A 15,914-nucleotide genomic window follows, 5' to 3' on the forward strand; every position below is an offset into this window, starting at 1 on the left:
TGAAGCAATGCTCACCAAACAACTGTTTTATAATGGACCTCCCACGTAGCTGTCCCACAGGGAGGAAAAGTGGTAGCCAAGCCAAGGTTTTGTTCAGAGACAGTCCCCTTTCCATAGCAAGAAACTTGTCTGTCTTATTCTTGAATCATGAAGTGAATCTCTTTTCCTTATAACCAGGAGCGTAACCAAAATACCAGCTCTTTTCAATTCTTCCTTTATAATATGCTCAACATCTGTCTCTTCCTTTATTTTTATTTCTTTATTTTATCTTTCCTATGGTGCTGATGTCGCTCCCTTTAGGTCTCCAATCATGATGTCTTCCGGCTTTCAGTTTCCCATTACATATAACTACTGCTGCTCTCAACATGAGATTTTTCTGCTCTAAAATTATCCAAGATTCTTCTGGGAGTATAAGAGAAAGGCCAACTTTGGGGCTTGCAACTTAAGACTCTTTGGGAAATGACCTAAATGTCGTTTTTCAACCTTACACCCCTATTACTTCCTTATATTTACTCTGGTGTCCAAATAAACAAAACTGCTCACCTTGCCCCAAATAAGCACACACCATCCTTCTTCTGTGCCTCTGCCATTTATTCTTTTTCCTGAAATGCTCTTCCTCCTACCCCCATTATCCATCTACCGGAAACCTTTAAGCGCTTGTTCAAATGATTTCTCCAACATAAAGCTATCCTGACTTCTCTCATCCATAAGCTATCCTGAAATCTGTTTCTTCTTTATCTATAAGGTTTTCATATTCCACTACTCTTGTCCCTCCTACCAGAGGGAATCAAGGTACAGACATTTTCATCATTTATGACCCTCAAGCGTGGCTGTTTGCACATGATAGTCATTCAATCTAGGAAATATCTGTTGAACAAATGAACAAGTATACGAACAATATTAAGAGAGAGACTGGTCAGAATGCTAAAAGTAGACCAACTTTTTAATCTGCCTACAAACACTTCAGTGCTATTTAGAATGTGACTGAATAACTTCATGCATTTCAACTGTCCTAGAGGGAGTTACTGTACTATGACCCAGAGTTGTAACTTATGCTCAAAGTGATGTCTATAAATCCTAAGAAACAGCCAGCCTTATTTTGTGCACTCCAGTGTGTCTCATCTAGGATGATTCTACACCATTCTTCCTCCCTCCATACATGTGGCAACATGTGGAGACACTTTTGGTTGCCACACCTGGGGGGAAGGTAGGGTACTACTGGCAACTAGTGGGTAGAGGTTAGAGATGTTCTAAACATCCTACAATGCATGAAACAGCCCCCCCGCCCACCCCGAATAATTATCTGGCCCAAGATGTCAACAGCGACAAGGATGAGACTTTTAAGTTAAGGCAGCATGTAAGATTGCCTACAATACACTAACCAGAGAAAATGATTCCATTTAAACAATTTATGTACTTAAAAAGATGAACTATGACCTTATCTAATATTCATATAAGAAAGTATACCCCCATAGGTATTACTGCGATTAAATCTTAATTTATATACTCATTATCTTGATTATCACACACAAAAAATAAAAAATAAAGGGGTACATGATCTAACAACCTATATTTAACTCAAAAAAGATACTCACCTTCAATACATCCCAATATGCCACATTATTATTGGTATCTTTGGTTAATATATGTCTCTTATCATTAAGAATGTGGCACTGAATAATACTAGCACCCCCTAATGGGAAAAAAAAAACATAATTAGTAAAATAATCCTTCTACATTTAAATTCACAGTGCGGTAACAACTGTTAACTGGTATATAACAGGAACATAAACTGTAATCGCTACCAGAAAGAAAAAGGCAAACCAAAAGACTATCTAATTACGTCTAAAGCAATTCAAGGCCCAACAATTATTTATGCCCATTTACAAACATTCAAAGAAACAACTGTCTGATTTTAATAATACATTATGGATTAAAGAGCTCTTCATGGCAAGGGGAAAACTGTTGAGACAACAGTTGTATCCACTGGGAAAAGTCAAAATGATGACAGGAAATCTCTGCATTAGTCTCATTTTGCATTAACTTTTGCTTCCCATCTTCCTTCTCTTTTATGCTTCCTGAATGAATATTCTAAAGGTAACAGAATGAACATCTATGAACTACAAATGAATGTGCCACACAAATTCTAATCCCAAACTCTGGCATTAAACATACACTGTTTTTTTTTTTTTGCCATAATCAGCTGCAGCATGTAGAATTTGAGGATCGTATCTGTCCTTTTCTGCCTCATACCTAAGCACAATAATAAATCCTATATATTTTACAAAGTGGCTATTGGCTTTACCATGGCTATTCTGATGTCAGACAAATAAACAAACTAAGGAAAGTCCACTTTTAAAGTCATTAATAGCATTTTTAAAAATAACTTTTTCTGGCTGGGCATGGTGGCTCATGCCTAGCCCAGATACTTCAGGAGGCCAAGGCAGGCAGATCATTTGAGGTCAGGAGTTTGAGACCAGCCTGGCCAACATGATGAAACCCCATCTCTACTAAAAATATACAAAGTACCTGGGCATGGTGGCTCACACCTGTAATCCCAGCTACTCAGGTGGATAAGGAAAGACAATGGCTTGAACCTGGGAGGCAGAGGTTGCAGTGAGCTGAGATCCCATCACTGCACTCCAGCCTGGGTGACAGAGCAAAACTACATCTCAAAAAAACCTAAAAACCAAAAAAACTCTTTTTCTTACATTAAAAATAAACTAATGTATTATCTTGTTTACATCAGAATTACATTTAAAGAAAGGTCATCGTCTTTTTTTTGTCAATTTCTAAGCAACTATCACTAACGTCAATAAAGGGTACAGTACCTTCCATTTTCTTACCTTTAATAACCTGATCAGGTTGTGTACAAAGAGGTGTTATAGGATTTGTACAGTCATTGTCATAATCTCCAGAGGCTCTAAAATTATGAATTCCCTTCAGTGTCTAAAAGAACAAAATTTGTTGTTTGATCATTTTATGCTGTATAAGCTTTGTGAGTCTGTTTAAAGCGGCAGGAAAAAGAAAGTAAAAAAACAAGAAAACCTCAACAACCACTACATCAACCGAAAAATATTTGGTCACAATACAATTATCTATCATTGTTTAAAAAGAAACACATATTTAGAAGGGAATATTGTCTTTGGGAGAGAAAATTATGCACAAAAACAGAAGAACTCTTCTAGGTAACATTATATTGGTCATGAACTGGCATGATGCAATTTACACAAGATATACAACATTTAAAAAATAAGTACACAGAAAGAACACTTGACCTGCATATCAAGAGAAATAAATGCAAACACTTTCTCTTTTGTTATCTACAGATAGTCTGGTAAGCAAGAAAACCTAGTCTTCTTTAATTAAGATTTAAGAATTAACAGTGCTTTGGATGACTTCTGTTTATCCTCTATTTCTATCCCTGTTCTTCACGACATGAGGAAAAAGGAAAGTAATTTGAAAGCACAATTTTCTGCTTTCTCTTATGCTTAAACAAATATGAATCCTGATGAGTTTCCCTGGCTTGTTGGTACTTGGGCTGCCTGTCTTCAACTGCAGCTTCATGAGGTCAGAAGATGTACTAATACTTACTGATTTTATCAGGCAACAGTGTCTATTCTAAGCACATGAAATGTGTATCTTGGCTCCTGACAAAGAAGTCAGAATGGTCATTTTGACCATTATCTTAATATTAGTATGGCCTTTAGGATTCCATCTGTATTCACAGGGCTTTCAGGTTATTGCCTCTGCCCAAAAGCAATGCTAGAGTTAGGGCCACACTGAGCATTTACAACTGCTGTCTGACAGGTCTGTGATAACAAACTACAGGTTTATAAACCTTTGCCAGCTCAATGCCTCAACGTACCCATTTATTTACTGTAGACTTAGTTGTTGCAACCCAAATTGCAGGAGGAGGATCAGCTGATCTATCAAGCTCCATCTGAAAACAAAGCACAAAAATATTGCTTTGTGGAATGTCAACTCTTCTGAATTGCCAGGACTAGATACATTATTAATATTAACTCCTTCATTCAACAATTGTGACTATACCTGAGCACGTGTGAAAAACTAAGAAACCACAGAAAAATGAGAGACTCTTTTTTCTTTGCTAAATAAATTCATAGCCCTATAAAAGTATAATGGGGTAATTTCTCACCTAAAACCGTGGCTAATAGTTTTAAGTGTGGTTAATTTGAGGGACTTAAATGAATGGATATAGTGAAAAGGATGAAGACTTTCTATAATTTTCTCTTTTTGTTACTCCAGTTTTTATGTTCTTTTTTTAATAACAAGGAAATAAATTTCTTTTTACTTTGAAAATGTCTGAAATAAAAAAAAACATCCTAACAACAGAGTAAAAGTGAAAATAACCCTTGCCTAAGGACGGGGCACCTGGGAATAGCTTACTGCATATTCTTCTGTATGTAAACTACCACACATTATAAGAATATGTTTATGTGCAAGTATACATCACACAAGTGAATCACTCTACATTCATCCACCATTCTTCCCACATCAGGAAACTGGAGGTTTGTAGTGGTGGAGACAGGGCTGGACTCCTAGCTGGCAGCAATTCTCCTCAGTTCAAGATGATATTCCTTATAACACATGGTTGTTTGTACCAAGTTCTTTCAGTCTTTTCCTCATAGCCAGGACCCCGGCAAGACATCCAGGCAGCTGCAGAACTCATAATGCAAAGTGCTTCCCCTCCATGCTTGTCTCCCCATCAGCCTGCTGCCTGCACACAACGTTGTAGATGTATAGTTACTAATTCAGTTTTGACTCTTTGCTTCTCTAAAGGATTACTGGTTTGGTCCATTAGGATATGCCATCTATTTTATAGAACTGTACTTGGCCAGTTTTGTCTGCGCTCTTAGACTGAGGCATCCTCCCAATTGTCATATTTGATCTCCATTCCTCTTTTCAGCCCTTTCTCCTACACAGCAGTCTGAGGTTTCGGATGTCACTTGGTTTCATAGAGAATGGGTATCTGCAGTTCTGCTTCTCATTTTCCTTGTTTTCAGGTGATTTCTGAGAAAAGGGAGTAGTATCATTTTTCTGCCTCCATTTTAAATTTGGAAACTTCCTCTCTGTTGTTTTAATGTGAAATTCTGTGACTATCAGTGAGGTTGAACATCTTGTCATATGTGAACTGGCCATTTTTCAGTCTAGGCTTCACTTTTAGCAGGTGTCCATATGGATGGCCTCCAAGACTTCCTCAAGAATCCTTTGATCCACCTGGCAGAGCCTGATGTCGGCGCTGCTCTGAGGCAGTGGTGGTTTGGAGTATGAAGCAGCCTGCTCCCTCTTCTCTTTCAGGAGTACTCGTCTACTTCCTTACTCCTGAGACCACGGACACATTTCCTGACCTTCCTCTGCTTTGTCGTCTGCTCACAGATCACCTTAACTCCTCATATTTCTCCTCCTAAGGACTACTCAGGAAAGCCAGGCAAGCTAAGGGGCAAGTGTGAGACAATTTCACTACAATTTACCAGTGAGAGAGCCATGCATCACTGATGTACCAAAAAGTCACACTTTCTTCTACAGACGACTTACAACACTGTTAAAAAAGAAACAACAACAAAAAAGCACAACACAACACTGCCCAGCACTGAACTGAAGCATCTCACAGCGACACTCTGCATCCAGACGGATGCCTGCTCTTCCTTATCCTGTCAAGTTGTGCTCATGACAGAGTATCTTTTTTATGAGCGCCACCCCATGTTGATTCATATTTTAATATAGATTTTGCTCTATTTGGCTAACATATGTAACAACCTTAATTATAAAACCAAAATATTAATATATGACATACCTTGAGAACTGGTGCTTTTTCTTCACAAATTAGCACCCGAATGTCAGGGTTTCTAAGGTCTGTACAATAAATCTTCCTGTCCCTCCCACCAGAATACACATGTGTGAAGGCATCATTGACCTGCAGTGCCCAGACACCTTCATCATGGACTCGGTATGTTGCTATACATCTCTGCTGGCCAAGGGACCAAAGACGAATTGTCCCATCAGAACTGCCAGAAAGGCACTGCAAACAAAGAAAGATAAAGTTAGAACTTGCCAAAAAGGTCTTGCTTTCCTGTGCTTTGCACCTGACTTCTGAGTCCACACCATCAAACATACAACTTTAACAACCTGTGTTTCTGCCTCTGATAAAGGCTTGACAACCATGCACCATAGGCTAACGTGACCAAATTCACTTAATTTTGGGGAAATTACTTATTTTTTCCAAATATGTAATTGGGGTCATTTTGTTGATCAATTCATTAATCAGTAAGTATAAGTCTCCTTTCTCCTCATCTCTTTTTCCTAAATAAGTAGTCATGGTTGTTTTGTTGATCAATTCACTCATGTAAATACGCTAGCTTCTTGGTGGTAATTTTGCACTTAGGAACATGGAAGAGAAACTAGATGAAGAATGATACCTATTAATTAAGCTTAGAGATACTCCAGCAGGAGAAATCTCTGAGCAGAGCTGCCTTTGTCCTCTCTACCTGGCCACTTGTTGATTTCTGGTCAATTCTGCAAGCAATCCCTACTTGCATGATCTACTACTAAGGGAGACAGAGTTTGAAAGCAGTGGTAACTAAGGCAGCAATCTGCACTAGGCCCATGGGTCTCAAAGTGTGGTCCCAGCAGTATCAGTGTCCCCCGGGAACTTGTTAAAATATAAGTTCTTGGGTCTCATCCAGAGCTAACAAGGCAGAAACTCTGGTGGAACCCAGCAATCGGCGCTTTAACAGGCCCTCCAGGTGATTCTGATGTTTACTATATTTGACAAACACTGCACTAGGCCAGCAAGCCTTTTGAAGCCCTGGGTTACACCTCTGTCTCATCCTCTGTCTCATGGCTCCGGATTCCTGATGAGGCCATGTCTCTTGGATTCCACAGACAGGAGTCAGAAACAAAATCTAGTCTCAGGTTTACCATTCATTCACTCTTTGTGTTGGACACTTTCCATACAAGCCTCAAGTGAGTTAACACTGGCAATTCTGACAATTTCTGATGGCTCAAGAGAGTCAACTGTATAGAAGCTACTGGCACACAAATTAGGGCTGAGCACACCGTGAGTGTGGCAGAAAAAGACTGAATTAGACACCATGCATCCACACTCAGCAAGTTACTGTGGTGACTTGCAGAAGAGGATAAAAATTTGATTTCCTTGAGAAAAAGAATGGCCCAGAGGAAAAAGCAATTGCTGGTGCTGGAGTATGAAATTGAGTAAGCAAAGAGCTTAAAAGAAGGAACTTTGGAGACTTGGAAGGTGCCCAAATTACATGAATAAAAATTACTGGCCTGCACCATGACTTTAAGGGCCATTGAGAACTCTAAGCATGTTTTAATTAAATGAACACATACTAGGAGACTCCCCACAAGCTGCCAGGAGCATCAGTGGTTTAATAACCTATTCCAGCTGGTTTACGAGGGAACTAAAACACTAACCAGTAAAGAACCTGTCAGGAGTAAGGTTAAACATGTGTGAGTGAGAAATGTGGCAATCTGATGATGTAGGGGCCACGGAGGGGCTCCCCATTCCAGGAAGAGATGTTATTCTGAGGTGGCAAAGCTTTGATCCCTCAGATCCTAGACTATGCATCTACAGAGAGTAAGGTTTGACAACTTTAAAGAGGATAAGAAAAGATATGATGAGTTAGAAGTCCTCATGGCCTGGGTAACCTGTAACAGGAAAGGGTAAGTCCCAAACTAAGGGTGCACAGTTGGAAGCAGATAAGGAAACACAGTTGTATAAACCTTGATATAGAAGCAAAGTCATCTCTAATGGTAGTCAGTATTCTAAGACTACAGAAAAGCAGGCCCCCGCCGCAACAGAGCAACCACTTTAAAAGTATTATGTTGGCCAACTTCTTTGCAGCATTTGTTAGAATGATTAAAGAATGTCCTGTTTTATAGGAACTCTAGTGCCTGAGATCTTGTAGGAGGAGCTGGAAGAATCATTGGAACATTTCCACTGCCACCATCCTTGTACTAGATAAACATGAAGATGTCCATTATGAGGTAACTCCTGGGACTAGGACAGAATGTCCTTCAATGATTCTGCTAAATCAGATTTAGTGGAATAGAGTCTGTAGCCCTAATCAGGTGCTCTTTGTTTCTGCCAATGAAGACAGGAAGCACCAGTGTACTGAGGCCAAGTTGCTGCTGACCAACAGGAGTGTTCCTGGGATGGTCACTAACACACTATCTCAAGTGCCAAAAGAATCAGCCAAGTGGACAAGGTAAGTTGGGGCAAGAAGTGGCCTGATACTCTGAGACCCTCAGACCCATAAGCTAGAATGAGCAGACTTGTATTGCCAAAAAAAAAAAAAAAAAAAAAAAAAAAAAAAAAACCCATACAAGGACAGGACTGACTCAAATCAAGACGGCAGGTTGTCCCAGTTTCTCAAGCAATTAACTGCCTGAGTAAAAGGAATAAAAAGATAGGTGGCTCTGCCCAGTAATGCTGGCACCAATCAAAGCAATTGCAATGCTGACCTCTTTACAGGCAGAACTCCCTCGGGGAGAACCTCAAATAAATTTGGTAAATCAGAATTTTACTCAACAACAAAAGAATGAGGCAACAGGCAGATGTCCGTGGGATTCACTGGCCTATAAGATACATATCTTACTGCCAGCTCCTGACTTATGATGCCACCAGATACCTTCTATTACAAGCTCACAGGGCAGTTTAGCAAGATGCAATATAAACTCTGGCCCAGTAACTGAAAACTACCTCTTCCATATTACAAGAATTTAAGAATCTGTAAGTAAAACTTTCTTTCCTCATCTCATTTTTCCAAATAATTATAGTTGTTTTGCTGATCAATTCATTAATCAGTAAGAGTTTCTTTTTTCATCGTCTCTTTTTCCCAAATAAGCAGTTATTATAGTTGTTTTGTTGATGAATTCACTAATGTAAATATGCTAAGTTGTTGGTGGTAATTTTACATTTAGTCTAAGTTGCCAATAAGGAAAATGGATGGAAGAGAAACTAGATGAAGAATGATACCTATCAAGTATGCATTCTGAGACTAACAGGCAGTTTTTAAAGTAGAGCCACAATACTGCCTCTGCTTACAATAAATGCAGCTGACTTCAGATGAAGTGTATTTGTAACTGTACACATGATGCTTAAATCATCTTTTATAAAAGCACATTCATAAATGCACAGATAGGAAACAAGAGATGGAGTACAGTAGACAGGTAGAGCTTTAGAAGGTCTGCCAGGCCCACAGCCCCCTTCTGGAAACCATGGAGACCATGTGATCCAGCCCAATCCTGGACAAAGCCAACTGAAGAGACGTGGTAATCATCTCAAGTGCAGCCTTGCAGCTACACTGCACAACAGTGAGGGGCTGACTGCACTGGGCTTCTTACACTCACATGAAAATGAGGCCACAAAGGAACTTGTGAGCTTTAGAAAATGTCCTGGCTTACAGTCAAGAAAATACTTATTATTAATACATACAGATACACATACTCTTAGCAAAGATATAAACTATACATGATGATTCTCACTTTGCAGATAAGCAAATTAAGGACTGAAGTAAAATCCTATCCTCAAGGTCACATAGTACATCAAGATCCTTCACATCTCCAAAGACCTCCACAGTATCTTGAAGCCTTTCTTCTCCTGGTTCTAAAAAATGATTTCCTTCCTTTGGCTAGTTTCCAAACCTTTGTTCACTTCTGGAGGTGACTATTTCTCTGATTCACGTCTAAAGTAATTTCTGTCTTAACTTCCACAGGAGAAGAAACTGATGGCGTTTCTTACCTCATCATCTTTCTACTTGCCCTTTTCTAACCCTATTATAATCAACTCCAGTTATCTGTCTTATCACTGCACTCTGAAAAAATGGCTGAGGGAGTCAAGGGTACATGGCAGAGGTATGTCATACCATCAAATGATGCTTCGTTTTTGTTTTTTGTTATCTACATTGATGAAAAAGTATTTTCCACTGCTACACAATAAATAGAATTGTGATTTATAATTCACAAATTTTGTAGCCAACAGAGTTAATCTAGTGTATAAAATTACCAAAATGTTTTTCTCTGAAATGTTCACTCTGAGCATTATGTTAGAAAACTAAATTTATCAACTATATCTACAAAATGTGCCCCAAAGTCAGGTCCATTGTGAGAAAATTTTCCACTTAATACACTGGCAAAAAACATTTGATATAAAGCTTTCTTTGGCTTTTCACAGGTAACATTTTTAGTTATTTTACCCTCTATGCGCCATAAATGCATACACTCATCTGCATTAGAATTAGTCTAAGGAAATTCTTTGTTTCGTCTTTATTTAAAAGTGATGCAAATAGAATACTTTTTAAATGCAGCTTATTATATGTGCAAGTTAGTATTTAAAAACTTTTTAATTAGACCACAATTTATAGCATGCGTGGCTTTTGGTTCAAGTCAACCTATGCAATACAATACAAAGTGCAGACATTTCTGACAAGGTAATTAGGTAAGCATCCAAGTGAAACTGCATACTTGCGTGCCATCTCTGTTTAACAGCAATGCCTTCACATTATCCGTGTGCCCTTTAAGCTTCATTAGTTTTGCACATGTTCTCGGATCCCATACCCTTAACACCTGTGAATATTAATAGAATATTATACAAACTAAATATATCAGTATCAAATTTAAATAACAGACAATGCTCAGAAGTCAAATGATAGCCATTAAATTCCGAGAAGGCAATCCTGCTTCTGCTAATGGGCGCTGTCTAAGCCTCCCAACCTCGGGGAATTAGGCCTTTCAAACATCAAAAACACACAGCCCCCTCACCTCCTGCCACTATACACACAATAGTTATACTCTTATTTAAAAAAGAAAAAAGCCTTTTGTTTAGCACCCATTAGGCAAAACCACTGTCTATATATTTGATAATTATACTGATTAAATTACTTTGGTTTCTTTATTTTCTAATGTTCAAAACACCCTTTAAGTTTCCCCTGAGCAGGGCACAGTGGCTCTCACGCCTGTAATTCCAACACTCTGGGAGGCCAAGGCCAGTGAATTGCTTGCAGTAAGGAGCTGGAGACCAGCCTGGGCAACATGACAAAACCCTTTCTCTTTCAAAAATATACAAAAATTAGCCAGTTGGGGCAAGGAGTGGCCTGATGCACATGGTGGCGTGAGCCTGTGGTTCCAGCTACTCAGAAAGTTGAGGTGGACGGATCGCTAGAGCCCCAGAAGTCAAGGCTGCAGTGAGCCAGGGTCATGCCTCTGCACTCCAGCCTGGGTGACAGAATGAGACCCAGACTCTAAATAAATAAAAACAAGCTAATCGTAAAATACCTGCTTAAAAAATAGGGGACAAGGTATGTGAAAAATTATATATATATATAATTATTACTTTTTTTAAAAAAAGAAGAAATAAGCTCCCCCTACCTTTTCAGTGGACCCTGACACAATGATTGTTCCCAGTTGATTCATAGCCAGGCTATAAATGGAATCTTTGTTCCCACTTAAAGAAGAAGCTATTGAGGATAAATGGAGCTAAGTGTTAACAAGATCATGAGCTGCTTAGTAACTAGTCGGCAAAAATTACAAGTTTAATTATTCAATTTAGAAAATTTTATCTTTATAAATACTCTAAGGAAAAGAAATCTACCTATAATGGAGATAATTTTAAACAGTATTATTATCAAAATTTACATATTTTTTGGATTTGAATATATACAAATAATAAATATCTGATAAGTTGCAGTGCTACTGAAAAGCTATTCGCTTAAAGGACATATTTTAAAGCTACACATGTGCCATAAATATGAAAAAAATGTTCAATTCACTACTTTTCAAACATAAATCAAACCAAAAATACTATTTCATACACCAAGACAAAAAACAAGGTAATACTTGATTCTAAAAAGAAAACAGTACAATGGCACTCTCATATATTGCTTGTGTGAAGATAGATCAGAACAACCTTTTGGGAAGGAATTCAGACAATATACAGCAAAAATCATGTTCATGTCCTCAGTATCACTGAAGTGAAAAAAGTTGCATATGAAACTGTCTATACAGTATGATCCCAACTTTACAATAAACAAACATATTAAAAAGTTATGGGTAAATGAGTTAACACACGTAGTGTTTAGAAAAATGTCTACTTGTAACAAGTACTCAATACATGTTAGCCATTATTAGTGTTATTTTTATAACTATGTTTTCTTTTTTTTTAAAAAAGCATGTGATATCCTCTCTAAACAAGCCTAAGCAAGATGTATCTATTATAACAGAATCTGTAGCCACTAAGCCTGGGCCCTGACCTTGTGACAATCTGCTTTTTTCTGCTTCATTCTCCTGTTACTGTCTCTTTGAGGCAGACCTTACAGCCATAGAGTAAAAACCTAATGATGTACCATGACAGCCCCTAAAAGGGACCAGCTGATGAATCAGAAATAATGTGCAGGTGAAAAATCAAGAGCAAGGAAAACAGAATGCTGAGACCTCCACATATTTCCCGGCAAACAAAGCAAAACAACATTCAAGAGATTATAAACGCCAGTCTCCCAAGTTGCCCTTCTTGGCACATACTAGGTTATATTAGTAAAACTATATTATCTCTGTCAATGTGAACACTTCACAGAGTCATCATAAAACAGACCTATAATGTAGGGATCCAGAGAGTGCAGGCCCATGTTATCAACATAGACTTTCCAGGTCAAGCCTAGCCCAAAATGTGCTCCTAACAGTCCCTTCTGAAACCTGGCCTAGAGGACTCTACTTGGTTGGGCCAAGCATGAAGCTTGATTTCAAATCTAGACTTGTATGAGCCTGACTTGGTAGTCTGAGATCTCTTAGCTGATGAAGCATCCATGCTGTGAACATCTCCGAATTGCCTCTAGAAGCACTCTACCCTTCTGGCCCTTCTGGAATTGGCTTGATTCTTCAGGGCTGCTCTACAAGGGCAGAAAATTGGACAAATTGGCACTGAAAACCTTTTCTTTTTTTCTCTTGGGTATTTTTCATTTTGGCCATTAACTCAAAAGCTCTTAATATATAGTAAAACTGTTAAAAGTCAGAAAATCGCCTACTTTGTCAGATAATCACCACCTCCTTCAATAATACCTGCTGCGTGTATGGATTTGGACCAGGGATTGCTGTGGAAGATACAAAGTAGTGGTAAGACAGACTCCTCTACCCTGCAAGGGCTTACATTTTAGCTAGGGAGCTAAGACATGCACATGTACAAAAAATAACCAGGTTACACCTGGAGAAGTTACCATTTTTAGACTGCAGTGAGGAACTAGCTCCTTCTTGTTCAATCATACTCTTGGGGGCTAGAACGCTGTAGGTAGAAGCACTCTCAAAATATGAACCACTGTCTCGATGCAAACCTATCAAAAATGTTTTATAAACCATTCTTTATTTATGTTAACTTGGATCACTTTCAAAGAAATTTTTTTTAAACACCTTACTTGTGACAGTGTTATTTGAGGCAGTCAATGCTGTTAGAGTATTCACATCCCAAAGGAATATTTGTCTGTCCAACCCAGCTGATGCTACTAATTCTTTATCCTTAGCATAAGCTAAGGCCTTTACGTAATCCTGTAATAGAACAGAAATACTATGATCTATTCTGTAGATCAGTAATGAAATGAGCCAAGCAAAGTATTGAGATCCCAATATTACACTAAAGACACTGAGAACTGTATTGTTTTACCTTATGTGTCCTTAATGTTGACATGCAAAATCCCTTATGTGCATTCCATACTTTTACTGTCGTGTCAGAAGAAGCAGATATTACTAGAAGAAGCAAAGAATTAACAAACTCCTTAGTAGTATGACTTACAACTTTGAAGCTTATAACAATGTTATAATGTTAAACTTATAACAATGTATAACATTATTTCAAACTAACTTCTCTTTCTCTCTCTCACACACACCCCTAAAAGCTTTTTCTAGAGCCTACCTCAATTTTTTAAAATCTCAAGACACATGTTCAAAGAAAAAAATGTATTTTTTATAAAACCAGTGCAAATATTTTTAATGTTCCAGTTGAAGGCTCAACTAATTTGATTGAGAAAAATTCCTGCAACTCAGACTACAAAACCAAGGCATGAATCTCACTAAAAATAAGAACAAAGAACAAAAAGAGGTATTAATAAGACTAAAAGAAGAATACATATAGTGTGAGTCTATATACAGTTCAAATGAAGGCAAAATTACCTTTTGGTGTTCAGGAGACAGAAGAGCAGTTACCTTGGGGCAAGGAGTAGTAACTGAAAGGGTGGCACAAGGAGGCTTCTAGTAATACTCTGTTTCTTGATTTGTGGGTATTTAGTTTCTAAAATTGTGTTGAATTGCAATCTCAAAGTGTGTGTACTTTTCCATATGTATATTATACTTTAATATAAAAAGCTTATATAAAAAATGAAAAATGTATCAGAAGCCTGATAATAATCCAAAGAAATACTTACATGTTTTCCCATTACAACAGAGTACGATGTCATTTACCCAGTCAGTATGGTGTTCCATAGATGCTATATATGGATCTTGCTGAAATTAAAAGAAAAATCTTAAGAGTTTACATTAGAGAATGAAATATATTACAAATGATAGATATGGTTAAATTCCTCATTAATGTGAGACACTGCTCTAGGCATTAAAACTAACACCGGAATTCTGAGTAGAATCTCACCAAATAGGTGATGCCTCCAGATAATTAATGTAAACAGTTTCGTTTCAGGACAGTTTTATTATTAATGAAAGCTTAGGTTTCCAGGATAAAATTCCATTTTTTTTTTTTTTTGCCTTGTGAAAGTGAAGGCAACAAGCTCTGGACTAGACACTGTGCGTGACATAAAACCCTTTAAAAGGGTTCACTAGAAAGGACAGGACTTGAAGAAATCTGTCAGTTGGGGGGATTTGAATGAGTGGTGGTGAAGGCTCAACAGCAGACAGGCCTGGTCTGAATGCAGAGGGAGAGAAACACTTCTGCTTTCAGCTTCCTATTGTGTTCACCTTCTGAGTTAAATGTTTTCCTCATGGCATCTACAGTCCTTCAGAGATGAAATGGAACCCAATGGCTGAGAAAGGACGACCTGTGTCGCCATTTCAATTAGGAAACTTGAGATACTACTCCTCTTACCTCGCTTAATAACAAGGGAAGGCCTTTTAAAGAACATCATTTAGTTACATCCTATACCTAAAACAGGTAAGTTTGAGACACTTCATGGGCAAACAGAACAGCTCTGTACAAGTCTGTTTGACAAATGATGCTATTCAATTTTGACATAAAAAGAAGACCAGAAAAAAGATGTTTGGGACAGGGTAGGCAGATTTCCAGATTCTTCCAGGTTAGTTCTTGTGGGTGTTTCCCTTAATTTGTTTGAAATACTGTGAATTCCCAGAAAGGAGACATTCCAATTTGCACATAAGTACCAAAAAGCATTTCAAGGCCAAACATAAATAGTTTCCTTACTTTTCATGCTTTTGACATTTGACCACCACGGCTTCCATTGGCTAAAGAATTCAAAGCCTGCCAGACTGAAGTTCTAGGCAACTACATAAAGTAGTGGTTCTTTTTCTGAACTGAACATCAGTCTTGTACAGCTTGCTAAAAAGACAAACTTTAAAAAATACAAGGTCTAACACTAGGGTTTTCAAGTTGGGCTGGGTGCTAATGTCACTTACTAGCCACGTAACCATGAGTTTCTTTCAGCCCATTTTCCCGTCTATGAAAATGGATCCAGCCTGGCGTGGTGGCTCACACCTGTAATCCCAGCACTTGGGGAGGCCAAGGCATGTAGGTCACCGGAGGTCAGGAGTTTGAGACCAGCCTGACCAACATGGTGAAACCCAGTCTCTAGTAAAACTACAAAAATTAGCCAGGCGTGGTGGCATGCCCCTGTAGTCCCAGCTACTCGGGAGGCTGAGGCAAAAGA

The 15,914-nt window shown here is 38.3% G+C and overlaps 1 protein-coding gene across 4 annotated transcripts in view; it reads right to left on the bottom strand.

Annotated features, from left to right (window-relative positions):
* WDR48 (WD repeat domain 48) overlaps window positions 1-15,914 on the bottom strand; it is a 44,885-nt gene that overhangs the window by 16,023 nt on the left and 12,948 nt on the right. For 3 of the 4 annotated variants that reach the window (XM_017508358.2, XM_017508359.2, XM_037731279.1), the window contains exons 3-11: window positions 14,448-14,526; window positions 13,691-13,773; window positions 13,446-13,575; window positions 11,413-11,501; window positions 10,510-10,611; window positions 5,819-6,043; window positions 3,869-3,943; window positions 2,847-2,949; window positions 1,596-1,693 (exon numbers count right to left, since the gene is read on the bottom strand). In XM_017508358.2, the coding sequence (XP_017363847.1) occupies window positions 1,596-1,693; window positions 2,847-2,949; window positions 3,869-3,943; window positions 5,819-6,043; window positions 10,510-10,611; window positions 11,413-11,501; window positions 13,446-13,575; window positions 13,691-13,773; window positions 14,448-14,526 (984 nt within the window). Of the gene's footprint in view, window positions 1-1,595; window positions 1,694-2,846; window positions 2,950-3,868; window positions 3,944-5,818; window positions 6,044-10,509; window positions 10,612-11,412; window positions 11,502-13,250; window positions 13,365-13,445; window positions 13,576-13,690; window positions 13,774-14,447; window positions 14,527-15,914 lie in introns of all 4 variants that reach the window. The other variant, XM_037731280.1, reaches the window with a different exon arrangement.

The sequence above is a fragment of the Cebus imitator genome, unplaced genomic scaffold (genome assembly GCF_001604975.1).
Source record: "Cebus imitator isolate Cc_AM_T3 unplaced genomic scaffold, Cebus_imitator-1.0 Scaffold391, whole genome shotgun sequence".
Classification (NCBI taxonomy): domain Eukaryota; kingdom Metazoa; phylum Chordata; class Mammalia; order Primates; family Cebidae; genus Cebus; species Cebus imitator.